This window comes from Toxotes jaculatrix, chromosome 6 (assembly GCF_017976425.1).
Source record: "Toxotes jaculatrix isolate fToxJac2 chromosome 6, fToxJac2.pri, whole genome shotgun sequence".
NCBI lineage: Eukaryota > Metazoa > Chordata > Actinopteri > Toxotidae > Toxotes > Toxotes jaculatrix.
This window is the reverse complement of record NC_054399.1, coordinates 1,938,106-1,959,955: the sequence shown is the minus strand read 5'-3', so window position 1 is coordinate 1,959,955 and position 21,850 is coordinate 1,938,106. Positions and strand designations below refer to the sequence as shown.

The following is a 21,850-nucleotide window of genomic DNA, read 5'->3' as shown; positions in this document are numbered from 1 at the left end:
TAGCCTGATAAAAGAGAATAAGAAAAACATACAGTACATACCCTGTGAAACATGAGCACTGAATCTGATGCTTCTTTGTTCTTGTAGATTTCAGCCTTCAGTAGATCATTCGTGTGCTAAAATACTGACACACTGAAAAATCACACCTGAATGCACCGGACAGATTTTAATGTTAACTCACAGATTACAGTTTTATGGTGTGTTTGCACTGAAGAAAGACAGTCCTACAATGTTCACTGCAATGCTGTCACTGTGAATCATCTGTCATGTGTAGCCTGTGTCTCTCTCAGAGGTATATTTTCTCTCCACTTTATAAATGCCAGCTAATGCAAAGCATGAGATTAGGCATTTGTGACCTTTATTAGAGCTGATAGAAGCCGCCATGGATACCAGGGAGCTCCATGTTGGCACAACAAAGGCTAGTAGTGGAGCTAGATTACAGATCTACGTGATAGCAGGTAAGTGAAAATGACAAGCGAGCATTATCCTGTTCTGATGTGATAATTACCTGCAGTTGACTGCCACAGAAAGGTTATAACACAGTGACCTGGGAATCCTCCAGGAAACCGGTGCTGTATAGCAGGATGTTCATGGGAGGTCTGAGATTTCAAATCCATAAGCGCTGAAAAGAAATCATGTGACACGGATTGACTTGATAGATCGACTAATTCATAATCTATAACTCCGAGCTGCTTTACAATCTGCATGAGGGCTACCTTTTAAATAAGGTTTGTATATATTTTTTTTCTTGGAAAAGAAAGTAGGTGTTAAATTGTTGTGCAGACAGTGCAGGGTCACTGCTCTCAACTTCCAGACTGTTTTTGAAACCCTGCCGATGTGAATTACTGCGAGGCACGCTGCGGACAGCGAGGAAGCTGGGAGTCGTTGATCTTGTATTTCCAAGGGAAAGGCCAAGTCAGAAATATGAAGTCTGTCTGGGCTACTTAAAAAAAACACAAAAACAAAAATAAACATTTCATGAAATCAAATCAAGTTTGCATCTAGGAGGTTGCAACATAAAATGCTCCCTTTTAAAGAATTTGGTTGATCCCTCTTTTGTTAATTTGATGCAGGCCGAAATTACATCAGTTGACAGCATAATCCGACATCATTATCAACATCAAAATGTGTTTGACTCTGTTTGGCCCGGGGCCGATGGCAGTGCTGCCTCTGTAACGGGATGATATGGATTACACTTTGCAAACCGACCTTGCCCCCCTCTCATTTTTTATGCCTGCCAGTTGAACACAGCGATGACCGCGTGCATCACATCGCTGCCGAATAAAACCCAAATATCCCTCTGATGATTAAGGTCACTCATACACTGCTGTACAGAAGCCATCCTCTTATAAGCCCCACAGAGTGGGAGGGGGGCTGGCGACTTGGACTCCAGTCAGTCTTGATGTCTTTATTGATATTTCTATTTAGCAGTGTCCAGGTTCTTCCTGCTGCACGGGGGCCGCCGGCGACAGTAAGAGCACAGTGCAGTAATCAAAGTTTTCCTCTGAGGCAGGATGACCTGTTGTTGGCTTTCGTTTGTGTGTCAGTTCAGAGATTTAAGCTGCTTCATGAGAAGTTTATCCCTGGATCACAGGGATCTGAGGGCTCACCGGTCATTTGCCGTCAGTATCCCGAGAGCTCAGATTGTTAGGGCCGCTTTATTCTGAAATATGATGGAAATGTGTTGGACTAATTTGGCTTTAGCAGGATTGGCTGAATATTAGTCCACTCATCCAGTGGATTATCCCATGGCTGCAGTGGACGTACAGTACACGGACAGATCTGTCAAACACTAATACGTATCTCATTTTCCTCTAACATTTACTTCTTCTCGTGTAAATGCACATCATGATGCATTCGCATTTTATCTTCCTGTAACGATGACAGAACGTATAACCAGTGCAGTGCCTGATGCTAACACAGCAATGCTGTGCAGCATGTAATGCTGTTAATAGCAGGAGCTTTGGGAGTTCTTACCCGCTGAGGTGAGCTTATCTGCACAGACAGCGTGAGTATTCATGTAATCGGAGCACCACATCAGGTGTCAATATGATAACACGCTGATACACATGCTTTAAACAAATTGCTTTAACATTGACTCCATAGATTCATGTGCAGAAAAAAGTGCTTTATCACTGGTGAAGTGTTTTGCTTTGCCAAACAAAAAAATAAAAAATGAGTGACATGTAAACACACTCTAAACAGCCGATGTCGCCACAAAGATAATTAAACACTGATGTTAACATTTTTTTTCCTAAATATTGTTTTACGTTGTTCAGGATTTTCCTCCCTAATTTTCTCTCCAGCAGCCACATTGCTGACCTTCCTATTGGCTGTGGCAGGTTGAAGTGACAGCTGGTGTGATGTAATAACACCCCCTCCACTAGACAAGTTATAAAGAGCAATATCTAGTTCCATGGATTGAGATAAGCTTAGGTAGATTAATGCTCGAGGACACTGAAATGTTTGTTGTATAAAAGCTCTGTTTATAAAACAATGTGTCATAGCCGTATATGGAAGACTCTGATCTGGCAGATGGCCTGAGCTCCAAGAGTTTCTCCATGTTAAAGGCACTGCTAGTCTATGGCTTGTGCTCCTGTGGCTTAATGGGATTTTAGACTCTTCATTCAAATGAATTATATATAGAAAAACTGGGATTATTTTACAGGCTGTTTAATCTCGTTCTTTTTTTTTTTTTTTTTCCAAAAACTCAGCCTGCCTCTCGGTTTTAGCATTCATGGAAAAGTGGAACGACTGAGTGCTACAATCAATGAATGCTAGAGTGCAGGCGGCCTATCAGCTCAGAGAGCCAGAGATGCCCTGTGGACCGTTTCACTGACATGAAGCGTGCTCAGTCGACTTGACTCACTTCAGCCCTGCTGCCGTGCCCGCCTTTCCAGAAGCGTTCCCATCCTGCTGAACCACGACAGACACGAGGCTTCACCAGAGCTGCTCCGCCACCGCGAGACACAGATTCCGTGCCCTTTTGCACTGAAGACGGCTTCATCCCTCCAAGCTTTAGCTGCCACTCAGGGAGAGGCTCGGGCACCAGTCACACTCTGCATCCTGGATCATCGAGCTACTTGCCAGACAAATAAAACTCCGGTGAAAACAGTTGGGTTTTTAGCTGAGCTCCGGATCTTCCTGTCGTCTGGTAGAAAACTTGACTGATCTTGGTGACTGGCACCACTGAAAAGACTGTTGGAACTGCAGAAGAGGCCCCTTCACTTCCAGAACTGGGCTCACGGCTTTGAATTCAAGGTTCAGCACTGCCACCTGATTCCCACTACTGATCCCATCATGCCTCACTCCTTCCAGCAGAAAAAAGGTGAGACTTCTCTCTTCTGTTTCCGAACACCTTTGCATGTTAAAATGACAGCATCTGTCAATGGCAGTGCTGCCGAGATAAATGAATGTGGAAAGAGAATGAATTCCTAGCAAACCTTACTCAAATTTGAAAAACGAAAATAAGTATTTCTGAAACTTGACATATTATTACATGTGGCTTGGGATTATACTCTGTACTGTACAGAATAAGGAGAGAAAGCTTTGCCTGGGTAATAAAGCACATTAAGAAAACATATTAAAAACTGAGCATGAATATAAAGCTTGGTTATTTCTGGGAAATATGTAGTTTAGTTCGCTCCAACACTGCATTGTATTTCGTTATTATCAGCGGGATAGGTCACAGACTTGTTCACGCTCTCTTGTCCTACATTCTTCCACTGAGCAGTCCAAAGTGAATGGATGAGAGATGTGCATGAACGTGTAATTTCACTGCTGTAAAAACACAAATATGCTTAAATAAATAAATTCACCCTCTTAAAACAATCAGATGGAACAAAGGCCAGGAACACTGGCAGGCTAACACCTGTGCTGAAGAACGAATCTGTATATTTCCATACAGCTTTTATGATGGTTAGCTAATCTCTGAGATCAAATGCGTATACTGCTGAATCACTTTCTCTGTCACAACATTAACAAGCATGCAAAGTAACAGTAAAGGATATACAGTAGACACGGGCCATGATAAGAACAACTGCCATCTGATAAGCAAATGGGAGAACCGAATGCCATAAACAATGTCCTCACAGGTTTATCTGCAGTATGTAAAAACATGTAAAACAGACATTTAACATGAGGAAAGATATGATTTGTTCTTTTTGTGGGAAACTTTTTGATTCACTTTTGATTTTCATGTTATTTTGGTAAGTTACCTTTCAAGGATACTTCCACGGGTGCATGAAAGACACCGACAACAAAGGTCAGTGGTTTGAGTGAAGCCCTGCTGACAAAAGTCTGCTGAAAACCTTAAAAGGTTTTAAGCAGCACTGCACTGCTCACTGGACCGTTTCTGAGTGTTTGAATTTACACGTAACAGATCACTAACGCACAATGTAATCTACCTCGGCTGGTTGTTTTTCTGTTAAATTCACGTGATACTATCAAGAAACGCTTGTGGCACGGCACATTTTTCAAAATGCAGCAGATATCAAGAGTGTTTGTGTGATGTGGAACAGATAACAGCTGAATGTGTTGAGCACAGGAGGTGTCACCTGGCATTTCCTGGGCTGTAGAGATGCTTTTAATGAAAGCACTGAGGAATACAGCAGTTAATGAGTATCACATATTTGAAGGAATATTTTGTAATCAAAAGTATGTTAATTTCTACATTTCAAACAGGCATAAATACAGATGAATGAGGCCTGATGGTTATATAAGTCGCTTTGTTTCATGCATGAACCGAAATAAGAATATAGGAACTGACAAGTTCATAAGAATATCCAATAAAAAACAATTTCAGCAAAACAAACTGAGATTATTCAAAAATTAGATTAAAAAAGAAAGAAAAACATTACATTTCCAGTATTTCTCAAAATGTTTTCTTTGTTTCCAAATTAACAATTTTAATGTAGCTATGCATTTATTGCATTATGCCTATATTTTCCTTGATTTGCTGGAATTTGCTGCTCAAATCCATGTCAGTGCCCAGAGTTTAGTTTTTTTTTTTTTTTTGGTAAAGCGGTTGACTTCTGGGGCTTGGTAGGATTGCTTTCATCCTTGCCAATCCCATGTTTCCATGTTGGATTTAAATCCATTTACTGCTTTGGCTGGAGGAAACCAAAAAAAGCTGACATGAAAATACACCTATATACTAATGGAGGCAGTGAACGTTTGATGCAGATGCTGAAATATGAGGGCTAATGCCAGATTCCCCTCATGAAATGAAATTAGGAAAGCTCATCTACAGCCACTGTTTTAGCAGTTACCTCTCATATTTATGTCAGGCAGCTTTGTATGTTTAATGAGAAATTTAACATTGCTTCACCCAGATTACATTCATATTTTAGGATATTTTACCAACACAGACGCAATAGAGACCTGAAGTGGTGGATATGCTAAGTGCACTGCTGCTACTTTGTGTGTGGTTCTTGTTGAACTGTGGCCTGGAGCAAGGAGTGTGTAGTTCCTGTTTAACCAGCCCTGTAGACCTGTATCAGTAGTTGGCATTAGATGTAGGCAGCTACTTTGACCTGGCAGCAGGAGCAATGTAACATGGGAGAATTTGATATAGTTTAAAGCAAAATTGGGCCACAGCATGAAAGAGTGCAGAGGCAAGAGAGAGAGGAGAACAAGCTGCAACACTTAACTGAGGGAGAGACATGAGAGCTGAGTCCCCACTAACAAAACACTGCTGTGGCTGTGTGGGGTGAATCTCTACCATCTCTGATAATGTGAACATTTTTTCGCTGCACCGTTTCCACCGAGCATTTCTCTTCAGTTTCCTTCTACGTGACAAACACGCCGCGTTAAATGTACAGTGCATGTGAACAACCGGGACAGCATGTGACACAAAACAAAGAATTCAAACTGGTTTAGCGAGTTTGGGTTCTGATCATTAACGTCACCATAACCTTGTTGATAATGAAGGATCCCGCTGGTACAGTGGAAATACAGTAGAAACGTTACCTCTATTGCCTAAACAGAGGAAGCAGCAAGCCTGAAATTAAATCTTCACGGTTTATGTGCACTGTTACTGCACAAAGGTCTGTTTATGTTTTCTGAGACTCATAAAATCATCTGATGTCATTTGTGTTTTCTTGCTTTGTCACCAAGCTGGACAGTGTCCCAGTTACAGTATGTCCAGTCACGCTGTGGGATGAATAAGCTGTAAATAATAATGTACATATTAATAAGAAATATGTAAAATACCTGAATAAGTCTAAGCAGGTATTTTCCATAGATACACCTTGTAGTGGACATCAGTGGCTGTTGTCTGATTTGGTTATTTCACCATTTCAACTTTGCTGCTTGCTTGGTAACTACTGTTGTTACCCTCTGGGGCACAGGTGCCCTTGTTTGAGAATCACCACCGTACAGCGTGGGTACATTAGTGAGACATTTCAGAATCTACAGCTCGACACTAACTACTACATGTTGTGACAGATGATTCTTATTAGAAAACTAAAGGTGGTGCAAAGAAATGAGACCCGCTTGTTTACTGCACTAAAGCTGCCTGTCAGATAGTGATGCCTCTGTTAAAGAACCAAACTGAATCTATGTAGCAACACATAACGAGACTTTAACTCCTCCTCGTGTGCTCTTGATCCTCCTGTATCTTTGGACATGTGAGAGAAAAGAGGAAGAGAGTAAACAAAAGATTTGTTTGGATGGTAGGTATCACTGCACACTTGTAATATACTATATAACTATATATCATCAGGTTTTGTGGGAGTAACTGACCCATCATCCAGCAGATGGCACACTGGCCAGGGACTGTTTCTGGTATGCATGGAAAATTCCACCAAGTTGGACTCTGCAGGCTGCACTGAAAGACCTGAATCTACATGCTTTGATTTGACTAAATTGGAATTCTGGTCCACTAACATGCCTCTGCTCAGACTATAACCTTAGCATGTAGCTTGCACAGGCAAGCTGCTGAACTCAAGGTTATCCACACAGGCACACTGTAGAAACTTTTTGTTTGTTTGTTTGTTTGTCTTAGTTTTTTGTGAGTGTGTGTGTGTGTGTGTGTGTGTATTTTCTTTTTGATATAACTGATAAATCAGAATAAAACTTGAACAATGCTTTTACATGTCCGGGGAGCTTTGTTACTTGCCAGGGAGCCTTGTTATAAAGCTGAAACACTTGTTTGGTAGTTGCAGCTCTAAAATGCATGCACTACTTTTGAATACACCAGAAAAGAATCGAGGAAGAGGAAAACACTCTGAAACCCTACGAACAGACTACACAAAGCAAAACTGATCATATCCACGGTTATACTAACAGCAGTATATATAATCAAGGGATTCCTTTTAGATAAGCGTGAACCTCTGCAAGCTCCTTATCTCTATTATTTGGTACAGCTGGTAATCTTCCTATGGGTGTTTAACCTTGTCAGGTGGGATGAAAGCCAACTTTTAACCCAGTGTGGAGACACACAGCAGGGTGTTGACTGTTAGAGTATGTCAGAGTATTCCTGTTTTTCTATTCATTTAAAAAGCGCTCGTCATTACCTGCACAGAAAATATTCTGAAGTCTCATCAGTTGATTTTTCACGGTATCTATTTATTGTACATCATGTTCTTTAACAGACTTTATACATGATGTGTGTCATACTGTATGTTTTCAATCATCTCTTCAAACAGGTGATCAAGGAAAATGCATAAAGAGATACAGTAAGAACGGGAGAACAAATATTTGTGTGGACACACTATAAGCTGCACCACAATAAAGACCTGCAGTTGTGATGGTGTTTGACAAAGGACAACTTTGTTGTGGACGAGAGCAGAAAAACATGCTTCTGGGAGACATGGAGTTAAAAAAGTGAAACTTAACAATATAAAAAGAAATTCTTTTAAAGAAAGGAACTAAAAAGGCCTCTGTAGCTAACAGCATTATCTGTTTGGTGTTACAGCTGGGTTGCATCATGCCTCTCAGAACAAAACTCCACACTCACATCTTTGCTGACAATGAACACTGAAGTTGGCAGAAATTTGCTGTGAAACGAGACAAAAGTGTGCAGTTTATGAAGAAAAAAAAGTGAGGCAACCTCCGGGCCTCAGGCTTTTGTCAGTGGGCATTTCTATTCAATGACCTATCACGCACCAAGTGTAGACAATGATACGGCTTCGAGATGTTTCACACTGTGTCAGAAGTGTACAGGATTTTTTTTTTTTTTTTTTATGTGCAGCTGTTACTGGCCGGGCAGACTCGAATCACTGTCACAACCCACTTTGACTGTGATTGTTTCTGAACAGCTTGCCACTTAGACAAAAAGACTGAGACCTCAACACCATGACCCCTTGTTTAATTACGCAGCCTGAATGGAGATCAAGTGTTAGCTGATATGCTGTTCATGATGTGGCAGTGTTTCCCCTGTCAGTTTAGACAGGGGGATATTGATCAGCTGCCCGGAACTCTTCCTCTGTCCTCTGTAAGTGGGTCATTTATTTTTGCTAGGAATTGGTTGAGCAAAAGTTTGCCAAGGATTTGCAGTAATTATCTCATCCTTCTATAGCTGGGCACAGCATGGGGCCTTGGTAAATTACACATCTCTCTCCTAACTCCTGGATGGTTTATGGCCGTGCATTATGCATAACTGTGCTGGAGCGCCTTAAACATCCCCCAAGTGGATTGAAATAAAGTTGACGCTGCTCTTTGTTTGGAACTCAAGATAGTCTTTATTTGGCAGTGCTGAATCGGAGATTGCTGTAAAAGAGCGTCTTAATTATTTTGGAGACTTTTTTCCCCAATGGTTTGTGAACACCTGGAGTCTTTTTAGTGGGATGCCGGATCCAGATGGGCGGATGCTCGGGCAATCCACAGGGATATGTCGGTTACATTACAGTGCAGCGTGGCGTCACACAAAGGGTTAAATAAAAAAAAAGGCAAGAAAAGAAAGGAGCTGCATCTGATTCATTTGGATGCGTATGCACAGTCTGTGGTTCAGTGAATGACAAAGATGGCAAAGGTAACAGGCTGCTGTGATGTTGCTCATATCAATTAAAAGACATGTAATCATTAGTGTGTAATGACCATGGTGTTAAATATTTTGATAAAGAATCAAAATATATCTTGTGGAAAATAAAATAAATGTCTTCATGTTACTCAAGAGGAAAATTTTACATGAAAATCTGAAGCTGAAATGTGTTTACACTTTTCTGTTCGTCTTCACAATTATCCCCCAAAAAAGTGTTAGATTATAAACAATAATACACAATATTTCTTAAAGACTGTATGAAATAAGGATAATTGGCTGTAGAGAAGGAGCAGGGTATATAAAGTCCCAATGAGGATAGCATTACAAAATAAAATACAAATCCACAACTGTCTGTTCAAACATGGGACTCGCTGTTTATTAGTTAACATTAATAACACTGACTACAATGGAGCACATGCTTCAGCCTTTGTTTGCCCACTGATCTTACAATCGAACAATATGAATATCAACACATTATTCACACATTTAATTGATATTACGCCACCACATTACCACTATTTAGAAATAACTAAATCAATACAAGAAAATCCACAAGCAGTATTTTGAGAGTCGGGGATTCTGTCTGTTATTTTGCAATATTAAAACTACTGAAGATAAAGGAAATAGGAGGAAGAGTTTTATGAAATAAATCTGTTGACATTTCTGTTTAATGTACCTTTATATATCTTAAAATTATTTTTATTTGTCATTCTCAGCACAGCAAATGCTCCTCCTGTGCCAAGGAATGAACGGGATGAGAAAAGACGGAGAATCTGCAGCTTGGAATCACCACAAACAAAGTTTCCAAGGTGAGTCACTGACAGTAAACGCATGCCTCCAACTCATGAAATTATTACAACTTTCAGATGCAGTCATATGCATCCCCCTAACCAAGCATCGTAAGCTGAGTATTAACTGGTAAAGGATATGCAAATTCAGACCAGGTCTCAGACGAAACAAACTACACAGCTCAGCTTCTCTTTGATGCCATCATTTCATGCAAAAGCCTGGCTGCTGATAAGTTTCAGACTAAAGGGGCATGAAGTAAAACACAATACGAGCAGGCTGCAAAGTTTATTCTTGCCCAACTCTGAGATGATGCAACACAGGCACACATGCCTTAAATTAAATGGAAGGGGGAAAAAATCACAGCAATGCATTCAATTAATTTTCCAGGAATCTTTCAACTTTGCATTACAATGAGCAATGTTTTGGTTGTAAGTGTGCACATCAACTGACATGGACTGACTCACTGGCATCCTCGCCTTTCAAGTAATTACACTTATCCAATAAAAAAAAAATCTTTCTGGAAGGAGGAAACACTATCAAAGGAAAGACAGCCTTCCACATAACAAGAGGCTGAAGTCAGGCTAAACTGTGTTTTGAGGAAGAGGATATAGCCTGCGGAGGAGTCCAATTACAAAGGCATTCATAATATTAAAGCACCAGAAACACCAAAACCTGACCTTGACATTACATTTCACAATGTGTATAAAAGGTCTCACAGCATTTTAAACATTAATACTCTAAACATCAAACACACATCCCTGGGTGTGCATTAAAACCCAGATCTCATTCACATTCAACTTCGATGCAGGCTGCATCCTCAGCTCGTGTCATGCTTTTAGATTGGTCATGCAACAAGTTCTCTGTGTTAAAGTGGAGTTAATATACCGCAGCTCACATCCACAATTAGTCCACTAAATCTGTCTCACCGACCATCAACATGTCGTTTAACCGTAACAACAGATGTATAAACCGTTATATGGGCAGATGAGAATATTAAAACTCACTCTCTCAACCTTCTAAGTGCCAACTCTGCCATGCACTGAGATGAACTGAAAAAAAACCCAAATCACTTAACAATCACATCCGCATGAAACACGCTCATCTGACTGCCTATAGACTCGCGAATAATAAATCTATTAAAGCTTTCCTTTTTCGACAAACCCCGGTGGTGATTCGCAGCACTCTCCATCTATGAAGTCAGCAAACCTGCAGGAAATCTGGCTAAACAAAAAAAAAAAAAAGAAAAAGAAATAAGAGCAAGCCTGTCACAACAACCTGTCCGCATGGGCCTAATTAAGATGTCGGTCTGTGTGCTGTACATGTAGGGTCTGTGTGTTATATGCGACGAAAGGCAACGAAACGGCACATCGCCTCAGTCATGGAATATAAATTAGTTCTGAGAATCTCGGGGGCTGGGTTTAAGGAACCGGTGACGTCGCCGGCTCGACGTCCTGTGACTGTGGACCGAACCAAAAGCAGGGGGGGGGTTGGATCGTCGTGAACCAGTTTCCTGCATTATTTTATAAAATTACACATCTTTTTGTACTAATTCGAACATCGGCTGTGCGCCGTGCTCACCGTAAAAAACACCGCGCGCAATTCGCGTTAGAATAACCGCTTTGGAAATAAGTTGTTTTCGCCATCAGGAAAAAAAACGTCTCTCCCCTGCCCCGGGAAAGTGGTACGGTCTCGGGCTCAAATTCCGAGAATTGAGCTCGTCTGATTCTTAGAACTGGGGTTCTTAGAAGTGGTGATGCAAGAAGTTTCTAGGAAAGCGCTACCAGGTGATTTTTTAAATTCCTTTTTTCCTCTAATTTGGCGCGAAGTTGTTATCTACTGTGTATTGCTGATGTTTTAGACAGAGCTATTTGTCCGTTTGTGCTGTTTAAATGTTGGTGAAACAGGGGCTGTGTGTGACTGAGTGTGCTGGCAGTTTGAACAGTGTAGAGTCGAAACTCTGGAGTGGCTCCTGTAGTGACAGGCGGTGCGCTGCTCTCTTGACAGATCGTCTGCCTCGGCGCTGCGCTGTTGGAGCTGCGGGACAGCAGCAGCCTCTGTCCGCTGTAGCTCCACACAGCCGCGCCGGCACCGAGTCGCGTCGTAGAGCCGTAATAACGCTCGGGTTAGAGAGCTACAGCGGAGAGAATGAGGGGTTTGGGGCGCCGTGAGCGCCGTCCACAGCCCGGCTTCTCGTACGCGGTGCTCGGGTGGATGTAGTTGGCTGGGTGAGAAGTGTCAGCGCAGCCTCATCGCTACATGCACTCTGATTTAAATCCACTTTGTTCGGTCAAGTGTCAACACACCGTGTGGCGGCGGGCTGGCGCGCGCTGTCAGACTAAGTTTGCAGGCGGCATGGCAGCCGCAGGTCCGGGGTATTTTTACTTCGCGGTCGCTGCGACGGTAATTTGCTCTAATGGAGCAGAAAAGGCTGCGCCGAACAAGCCCTTCTGTTACCGTAACACTGTGGCGGAAATATCTGTGTGTGTGCGTGTGTGTGTGTGTGTGTGTGTGTGTGTGTTTCCGCGGTAGAGGCTACAGGACACGTCGTCGCATCAACTTGTCTCTCATGTTTCCACTGTGACAGTGCTAGCCTACACAGCTACACCAAGTTGGAGGGTTTTACTGAGGTGCGCACAGAGTTGGCTTCATCTTCCTGAGACGGGAGCTCCGCTTAGACCGTGTTTACGCTCAGGAGCTGTTACAGTTAGACCACGTTAAACCCACTGAATACAATGAAAGCACAGCAGATATACTGAGGACTTTTAGGCTGATTTAAAAAAAATGAAATGTGTGCTGTCATTTTAATTTACACGCCATAAAAAAAGGAGATTGACTTAAGTTAAATAGTTGTAACCACAGAATCCATTTTCTGAAAATATAGATGATTTTGTTTACATTACCGATTGTTTGTCATCAGCAGGACGCGATTATTTATCTCCTTTTTATCAGCGGATATGTTTAGGCTGCATTCTGTCTCCGGCTCTATTTTCGGACGTGTCCAGTTACAGAGTGAAGTCCTGACACAGAGTCGGAGACACTGTCTGCCTCCAGTTAATTAAATATTAGTTTTCACTCCCATAAACTCTTTGACCTAGAAATGCATTATAGCACACTGGCAAAGAAAAGCGCAGACAGAGCGCTGCTGGGCTTCACAACAACACGCTGCCGCAGCTTTTATTATAGCAAAGTAGAAAAACTGTCACTTGTATAACATTAGCAGCTGCACCGGGTTATTTTTAAAGATTCAATCATCTTGCGGTTGAAATTGAAATTCGTAGTTTGGATGTTATTTGTATGACAAAAAAAAGTTTGCAGTTAAGCGAGCTGCTTCTGATTTTTCTCTTTATTTGATCAGTCAGTTCAAACTGAAGTGAAACTCCGCGCCGAGCACAAACACAAACTAAACTTTTCTCCGCGACGCTGGAGTCAGAGAAACGAGCAGCGTTAATGGAAGAATGATCGCGCCATAAAACTGTGTTTATTCTGTAAAACTGTGCTGTTTTTAATCAGCAAGTGTGTTTTTAAGAAAATATATATATATAACCGTTATTATATAAATATGCCATAAGTACTGTCAATTACTCCGTGTTACAATTTTTCATTCGCCTAAATACATGAACTCTATTTGTTGTGTTGTTATTTGAACGTGTCAGTCAGCGGTGGAGAGAGAAAGTGGTGGGAAAAGAAATTATTTCAAAGGTAGAAACTGAAATGTCTAGACAGTGTTTATTTAATAGATGGCGCCGCCTTCTGGTGAAAAGGCTGTATCTGGTGCTTAGTCCGCCACAGGATTGTTTGAGGGTCATGAATAATTTCAGCTAAGTTAACTTCCTTGAAGATGACCTGTGCTCCAGCCTTAAAGTAAAAGGGTGATTCATATTGCAGAACTAAAATAAATCCACCATGGAGCTGCTCTGTGAAATAATCCTCATGGTTTCTTCTTTCTGTTTGCAGAACTTGACAAAATGGCTTGCGCAGCAGACAGCTGCATACAATTCACACGCCATGCAAGTGATGTTCTGCTCAACCTGAACCGGCTGCGTAACAGAGACATTCTCACAGATGTCACTATCTTGGTTAACAGACAGCAGTTTCGTGCACACAAGACCGTTCTCATGGCTTGCAGGTATGCGTGCGTTATTTAAGCCGAGTTACATGATCCAGTTGTTGTGTTGCTGTCTGAAGAAGTGACTGATCTTTGTATTATCCGTTTGCAGTGGGCTGTTTTACACCATCTTTACTGACTCCCACAAGTGCAACCTTAATGCTATCAGTCTGGACCCAAAGGTGGACCCAGAGGGCTTTGCCATCCTGCTCGAGTTTATGTACACCTCCCGTCTCACACTAAAGGAAAGTCTGATCATGGCTATCATGAATACAGCCATCTACTTGCAGATGGACCACGTTGTGGACACCTGCCACAGATTCATCAAATCCAGGTTGGTAAAAAGTTCCACTGCAAATCAGCATAAATCCGCCGTTAGCATCAGCATGCAGCTACATGTTTTTACTCTCTCACTGTCTTCGCAGTGATCCATCTGCCAAGCTGCCCAGAGATGAGTTTTTGGTCAGTCCCTTGGTATTACCTCAGGATGTCCATGCGTATCGGCCCCATGATGTTGTTGACAGTTTGCACAGCCGCGTAGCTCCGTTCAGGGATGGGAGGCCCTACGGCTCAAACATGTTCAACGGGGTCAGCACCCCCAGCAACTACCATCTCTACGGGCAGTTTCCCATGCCAGGATTCCCTTTCCCTCTCTGCAAGCTGACTGATGCCAAAAACGCTTTTGCTGACCTCTCTAAGAGTGGGATCCACCACAAGCATTGTTCTCCGCATGACAGCGCCAACACCATCAGGGCAGAATACAGCAGGGCAGTTGGCACCAGCTCTTCCAGCATTATTCACTCCACCACCTACGCTTCCAGGGAGGTAGGGAGAGACGATGAGATAAGGAAGGAAAGCCACGAGGGGCTCAGCCAGTCTGTGGGTCTCGGCACAAGGAAGCGTACGTTTCCTGTGTTAACCCTCGAGCACCAGAAAGATTCAGGCAAAGATCACGCTCCTCAGCCAGAGGAAGACCTGCTCCATCAGCACTACCCACTGGGAATCTCCTCCGCTGGACGCAAGAGCCTCATGAGCAGCCCACAGAGCCCCCTCAAATCAGACTGCCAACCCAACTCCCCAACAGAGTCCAGCAGTAGCAAGAACGCCGGCCTCTCCCAAGCCACCGGAGTGCAAGCCCCACAAGGTACGCAGGACCCCAAAGCTCGCAACTGGAAGAAGTACAAGTTCATTGTGCTGAATCAGAGCGCTAAGGAAGACGAGGTGGGGCTGCGGGATCCCGGGCTTCGTTCTCCGCAGCGCCTTGGCCTGCAACCCTACCTCCACCCCAGTGACTCGGAGAACCTCGACCCACAAACCACAAGCAAGAGCAGCGATCACAGTGAGGATTTACCTGTGCCCCAGGCTAGTCGTCTCAACAATATCATTAACAGGTGAGGCTTTGTTTGTTTGTCAGATACAGAGCTGCATATTTTGCTTCAGTACAATGAGAAAATGAGAGTTTGAAATGCGAATCATTTTGTACGATGTGCTGGGAGGATTTTGAGGTAATGTAGGAAGATATGAAATGAGCAGAGGATTTTACGGTCGGGGTTTTTTTTTTTTTTTTTTTAGGCCTTTTTATAGTTTTGTTTTCTCTAATCCAGTAATCCCATGTGCCTCAAAAAGATGACCTCATGTCTTATTCCTTGAAACAAATCAGTGCTGCACTGAAATTCAATTCAACTTTATTTTAGAATCACATCTGGTTTAAAGTTTTTGTCATATCCAATTTTAACCTGAAGTATTTCTTTCTTTTTAACGTGATTTGTTTACGCCTAACTCTGAAGTTCTCGTTTATTTTGTCTACAGTGCACTTGAGGGATCACTTAGGAATGGTGACAGCCGCCCTCCACACTACCTGAGCCGCCTCAACTGCTCATCCTGCGGCTCCCAGTCCCCACAGCACTCAGAAATCTGCCCCAACACCTCCAGGTCCCGTCAAGCAGAAGACATGGCAGAGCTACACTCAGAATACTCAGACTCCAGTTGTGGTGAGTTTATGATGGAATGCAACTCAAAAATGATCATGTATTATTTAGAACCAGAGATTAACTTTACTCATTTTTTTTCTTGAACAGAAAACGGCACATTCTTCTGTAACGAATGCGACTCCAAGTTTGCTGAAGACGAAGCGCTGAAACAACATATTCTTCAAGTACACAGCGACAAGCCATACAAGTGCGACCGCTGCCAGGCTGCTTTCCGCTACAAGGGCAACCTTGCCAGCCACAAGACTGTCCACACAGGTTCCCTGATTTAAGAGATTCATTTATTGTCTTTCAGTCTGTGCCTCTTTGCCGCTGGATGCTAAAGTGGTTTTGTTTTTAAATTTTCTTATTTTCAGGAGAGAAGCCGTATCGCTGTAATATCTGTGGTGCTCAGTTTAACAGACCAGCTAACCTCAAGACTCACACTCGCATCCACTCAGGAGAGAAGCCATACAAGTGTGAAACGTGTGGAGCTCGTTTTGTACAGGTAATAACGCACCTGCGCTCAAATTTCAACGTTGTCTGATATCAAGAAATTTGTGGGTTAAAAGCACCGAGGCCTAAGAACTGTCATTATGGATAGGCACACACAGTTACAGTGAAGAGCATCTTTACGGGTATTTAGCTTTTTGCACTGTGGACACAGATACATGTGCTGTCTGAGTGCTGTTTTTTATCAGATAATCAATTCAAGCTGATTTTTTTTTCCGTTCATGTTTCAGGTCGCTCATCTCCGCGCCCATGTGTTGATCCACACGGGCGAGAAGCCATATCCATGTGAGATTTGTGGAACACGCTTCCGTCACCTGCAGACGTTGAAGAGCCACCTACGTATACACACAGGAGAAAAGCCCTACCATGTAGGTTGACATACTGTGTTCTGCATCTTTAGCAGTTATAAAATTGTACAATAATATAACTTCTCTTGGATTAAAAATGAAAACATTACACGACAGTGAAACACCTTAAAGTGATGTTGCTCCACTTTCCTTTTCAGTGTGAGAAATGCAACTTGCACTTCCGCCACAAGAGTCAGCTACGGTTGCATCTTCGACAGAAGCACGGCGCCATCACTAACACAAAGATCCAATACCGCATGTCCACGACTGACATGCCCACTGACCTGACGAAGGCATGCTGAGAAGGAAGAAGGGAAGTTTTAAAGGAGGCAATCTTGACCTTGGCATTTAAAAACCCCAACTTGTACAATCATCCAAAATTGTAGTGCCACACTGTGTTCATTAGACAGATAAATTGGCTGTGTATGCCATTCTAAACGGGTTTCCACTACATGTGAACGTAGAGCCACATATGGCATCTTAGTCACTTTATTGTTTCTATATAGATATAAATATATATAAATGTATGTATGTTGGGATTGTTTCTAAGCTTTGAAGGTACATACTATATAAAGCTTTATTTTGTTGAGAGGGATGGAATGTAAACAGTCTGTTTTTTGAAAATACAGTATTTTATATCAGAGAACTTACTTTTCTGGAAGTATTGAAAATTTTGATTGACGGGTGGTACATATATTTTAAGATAATGGGATTTGCGGCTGTATAGAGTTGTCTATACATTTTTATGTAGATGTGCGTACATGTTGCACCATGTCAAGTTGCCATATTCGTGCGAAAGGGAAAAAAAACAGTCAACATGACATTGTAATTGGATTTAGTCTAAAACATATCAGATGACTGCTGCTGTCTGATAATGATATGCATGAGGTACTCTCTTACCGTTGCCAGTTGTCGGCGTACATGAAGTGGGCAACTGCATAAATATTGTGACATATTGTGTAATTATATCTGTGTGATTGCTCTCTGCTGGCAGAGCCAATCTAAGTGTTGAAATGCATTTCAAGGTACTGCTTTGTTATGACCAAGAAAATATTTTGCTTCAGATGTATTTGTATAGATGTGACTGACTTTTGTTTTTGTTAATTTGTTTTTAATAAGTGAAGGTTTACAGTTTTGGTCCTTGTTCTAGATCCTACAGTAAAGTTGTGTACGTGTCAAGGTTTTTGTTTGTACATACACTGTGTATTCAATGTGCCTTTCTCTATGGTGACTGAATTCCTCTTCATTCAGCCCAGCTCTATTAAGGTACAACTCAAGGACACCACTTGTCCTAATTCCCTGTGTGGGTGTGTGGAATGTGTGTATGTGTGTATATATTTTTAAATGCTTGTCACCAACCTGAAAACATGCAAATTCATCATTGTAAATCTTCAGGACTTGTTTTTGGATTGGGCTTTTTTTAAACTGCATTAAAATTATTGTACAATGTTATAGATGTATGAATGTAAAATAAAGGTATTGGATTTCTATGTATTAACATCAGAGTGACCTCTTTTAATTTTCATGTGTAAGTGAGCAGTAACACTGAATAGACAGACACGGTCTCACCGTTCTCACACCGTCTGGCTACAAAAGACAGAACTTATAGCACATTATGATTCATATTCAACAAACATCTACACAGTATAAGCACAAAACCTGTTTCACGTTCAACCTTTACAGACTGGGGAATCATCACTGTAACTGTAACTATCAACAAAACACTCTTAACAGTATTTTTATTGTAAATAGCAACTAAAAAGAGTTGTGCTGAAAAAATAAAGCACCTATAGCTTTGGCCTGATTTTTTATTGACATCAACCCAAAGTGCAGTAAATACGTCTCAACCTGACTTTTTACACTGTGTGAAAATACGGAGCGCTACACTTTCTGTCCGTTTTATTACTCCACAAAACTACTGTTAAAGGCCGAACACACCATCCACCACAACTCCAGAGAAAACTGAAAGCAATTACAGGATAATGTAAGTAGTATAAGTACAGAACACTGACTGAATCATACCAGTTACACTGTACTATCTAAAACTTGTAAGCATTGTGTAAATTAGCCCCTATAAACCACTGGTCATAGAGGAACAAATAAGGCTGCAGCAGCTCAATGCCTGAATGCACTGAACTGAATGAGGTTGTGTTTTATTGCTAATGAATTAAACTTCTTGCTTGTAAGCAGCAGAATGTGCTGTTCCACTTTTCAAAAGTTACGTAGTTTAGCTTCAAATGATGCGATGGGGAAACAACAGGACTGATAACCCAGTGGCTCCATCACTCGTATTAAAGCCTGTCACTAAAGTATGCATCACACATCCAGGAGACAAACACCTTACACTACGTCTCTTACAACACGCGGCCATGTCCTCACTACAGTCTCACTTTTTAAGTCATCTCTGTGTTCTGATTTGGATGATTCGCACCATGTTGCCATGGGATTTTAATCTTTATTTCCTATAAATGCAAATTCATTTACTAAAAAAAAAACTGTGCTCCATGATCACTGCTCATGGTAATAAAGTTTACTCAGTTTCTCCAATAATTTTTAACTAAAATCTTTAAACATTTTAACAAAAAAAAAAAACTTCAAAAAGGACCTATGACAACAACTTGGTCAAAATGTAAAGAAAATAGCTTTTTATTTTGAAGGGGCATTAAAAAAAAAAAGTTTTTAAGGATACACAGCAGTGCTGGTATTATGCACCAAAAACATTACAACATATCTTTACAACTCCCGGGCTCAAAATTGCATTTATTTCTATTTATTTTAAACTAAACAAAAAGACAGTATGAAATAAAGCCTCCTGAGGTGAAGAGGATTTTTAATAATAACAGTTTTGTAAATTATTGATGGGGCAGAGGCTAACGACAAATACAGCTTAAGTACAAGAGCTGGACAAACTGTACTTATCATCTTTAAATGAAATTAACTCAGAACTTAAACTACTCATCATCATCAGTCACCAAAATTGCACCCCACCACCCTCCCCGAACTAAACCCCATCCTGCAGGAAAATCACTGCTTCTGCTGCATTGCTTCTTTTCGTGCAGCGTCTTGCAGTAGCTGAGTGTCCACTTCATCTGCGGGTAGCTGAACGTACCGGACCACAGATCCACGGATGAAACAGTTTTTCACAGACAGCTGAAGTAAATTAAAACAAGGCAAAATGGAGTTTGAAGACGACCATAATGCAAAGTGTTGGAGATGCCGCGAATAAGCTTTCAGCAGCACGATATCTGTCAAATGTTATATTAACAGATAGCAGATGACAGAATTGGTATTTTTATTTTCTTCTTTTCTGAGCGACTCATTTCATGCAACTTTAAAACTAGTAACAGATGCTAAAGTTTTATGGGTGTTAAAGTGGTAAATCTTTTCTTTGCCACATATTTGACTACAAAATACAGAAATGTCCATAAAGCACTGGTATGACACCAAATAAGGAAATATTTTAAGTTTTGGGTGTTATACTTTTTGCTATGAAGGGAAAATATAAACACACCTTTAGGATGGATTATGTATTTCACATGTAACGCATGTAAACAGACCTCTGCGTCAGCCTCTGACAGTCTGTAAGTTTCCCATGGGTCCTCAATACACACACATGTGTGCAACTGTTTGTGTGTGTGTGTGTATGAACTTATTTGAGATTTGGGTAAAAAACTCTCTTCTTTAAACATATTTTACAGCTTAGACCCCAAAAAGAAGTAACGTATGATTTTCTTTGGAAACATCGTGAGTTTAAAACCGTATTAACAACTCTCCTAAAATTAGCAAACTGCATGATAACACAACGTTAAGAAGTGCAAATATTCTGAGAGGGCCCGGGGTGTCCAGGACCCCAAACAGAACAATAAGGTTAAGACAGACGTGCAGCAAAACTTACCATGTGTGGATATTTCTCTGGATCCGTGACACTGATGTCTGTGAGCTTAATGTTCAGATACTGGAAAACACAAGCAGAGAACAGACGTCAGAAGATCAGAAGCCACAACTGAGCAGGCTGATGGAAAATGTAAAAGCTGGTTAGCTTAGTATCAAAACAAGGAAAATAAAAAAATATTTCTTACCTGGTCAACAGAATGAAGCGTCCCACAGATGCTAAAACAGAGATGTGAGAATAAAAATGATTAATTCTGACATTAACAGACATCCCATCCTTACTCTGAAAGCACTGAGGAAGAACATGGAGGAGAGTGAACCACTGATGTGGACAAACAAGTTGTTAGCGAAAAAACAAGAAGGACGTGAAATGAACTACAATCCAAAACAACACCGGAGCCACAAACACGGGGTCTGCGCTACAGGCACTGTTCAGTGTTACAGCAGCGTGGAGTCTGTGTTAGGCTGAATTTATCTGCCAACAACGTTAATGAAAAATGAGTTAGATAAAAACTTACCTCAGGTCGTTTTTGAGCTCCACCACCACGTCCTTTCCCACCAGAGACTTGAAAAACGAGTAGAAAAGCTGGAAAACAGAGCGACGTGCTAACGTTAGTGTTAGCGGCGGGCTAACTGTCGCGCGCGACACAAAGTGCTGAGAGCGAGCACACTAAAGCACGTGAGACCGATACCATGAACTCTGGGTAATTCAGCGCGTCGCTGACTATTCAAACGAGACCTTTAATGCGGACTAAAAGGCAAATTCATGCATTCAAACTGATTTCTTACCATTGTTGCTGCTGGTAATCTGGTGAGCGTGCGTCTGGTGTCGATGACGTATGATACTGCGTAATATTCCCGCGCCGGACCACGGTGTAGTTACTGACCATCTCCACACGGGGGAGCCAGAGGTGCGTTCAATGTTCACAGGTGTGGGAAACACATCGAACTTCAGTACCTGAGGTAAGTTTTATTGTAGCTCGTTAAGTGAACAGTCAAACAGAATGACTGTATAATGACTGTTCACTGAACCTGAACTTAAACCTGCTCGGCTTTTCAGCAGTTTTACTGAATGACAGACTGGAATGTTTAAAAAAATGGCAGGGCAAAAAACTAAAACAACTAAAGAAGATCTAGGATTCACTAGGCCAGTGGTTTCCAATCTTTTTGACCTGTGTACCCTTTAAAAAAAAATTCAACTTGTGACCCATCGTCAATGATTGAAGGCCCGAGGAGGTAAATTATCCAGTAATTC

The 21,850-nt window shown here is 41.6% G+C and overlaps 2 protein-coding genes across 4 annotated transcripts; one reads left to right on the top strand and one right to left on the bottom strand.

The window, feature by feature from the left end:
- Positions 1-2,792: 2,792 nt before the first annotated feature.
- bcl6aa (BCL6A transcription repressor a) lies at positions 2,793-18,198 on the top strand. 3 transcript variants are annotated; one of them, XM_041041034.1, is made up of 10 exons: positions 2,793-3,328; positions 9,700-9,792; positions 13,727-13,898; positions 13,990-14,211; positions 14,303-15,268; positions 15,687-15,868; positions 15,956-16,123; positions 16,222-16,352; positions 16,588-16,725; positions 16,863-18,198. In XM_041041034.1, exons 1-10 carry the CDS (start codon positions 3,301-3,303, stop codon positions 17,004-17,006), a joined length of 2,244 nt encoding a protein of 747 aa, XP_040896968.1. In that variant the 5' UTR covers positions 2,793-3,300; the 3' UTR covers positions 17,007-18,198. The 3 variants fall into 3 exon arrangements, with proteins under 3 accessions (XP_040896968.1, XP_040896969.1, XP_040896970.1); XM_041041035.1 differs by lacking the exons at positions 2,793-3,328; positions 9,700-9,792 and adding an exon at positions 11,509-11,556; XM_041041036.1 differs by lacking the exons at positions 2,793-3,328; positions 9,700-9,792 and adding an exon at positions 12,920-13,633.
- A 1,360-nt stretch (positions 18,199-19,558) lies between these two features.
- Positions 19,559-21,432, bottom strand: smx5. Its single transcript, XM_041041038.1, has 5 exons — positions 21,385-21,432; positions 21,114-21,181; positions 20,784-20,814; positions 20,600-20,659; positions 19,559-19,854 (listed from the first exon to the last, which is right to left on the bottom strand). The coding sequence occupies exons 1-5, from the start codon at positions 21,385-21,387 to the stop codon at positions 19,729-19,731; spliced, it is 288 nt and encodes a 95-aa protein (XP_040896972.1). The 5' UTR covers positions 21,388-21,432; the 3' UTR covers positions 19,559-19,728.
- Positions 21,433-21,850: the final 418 nt, after the last annotated feature.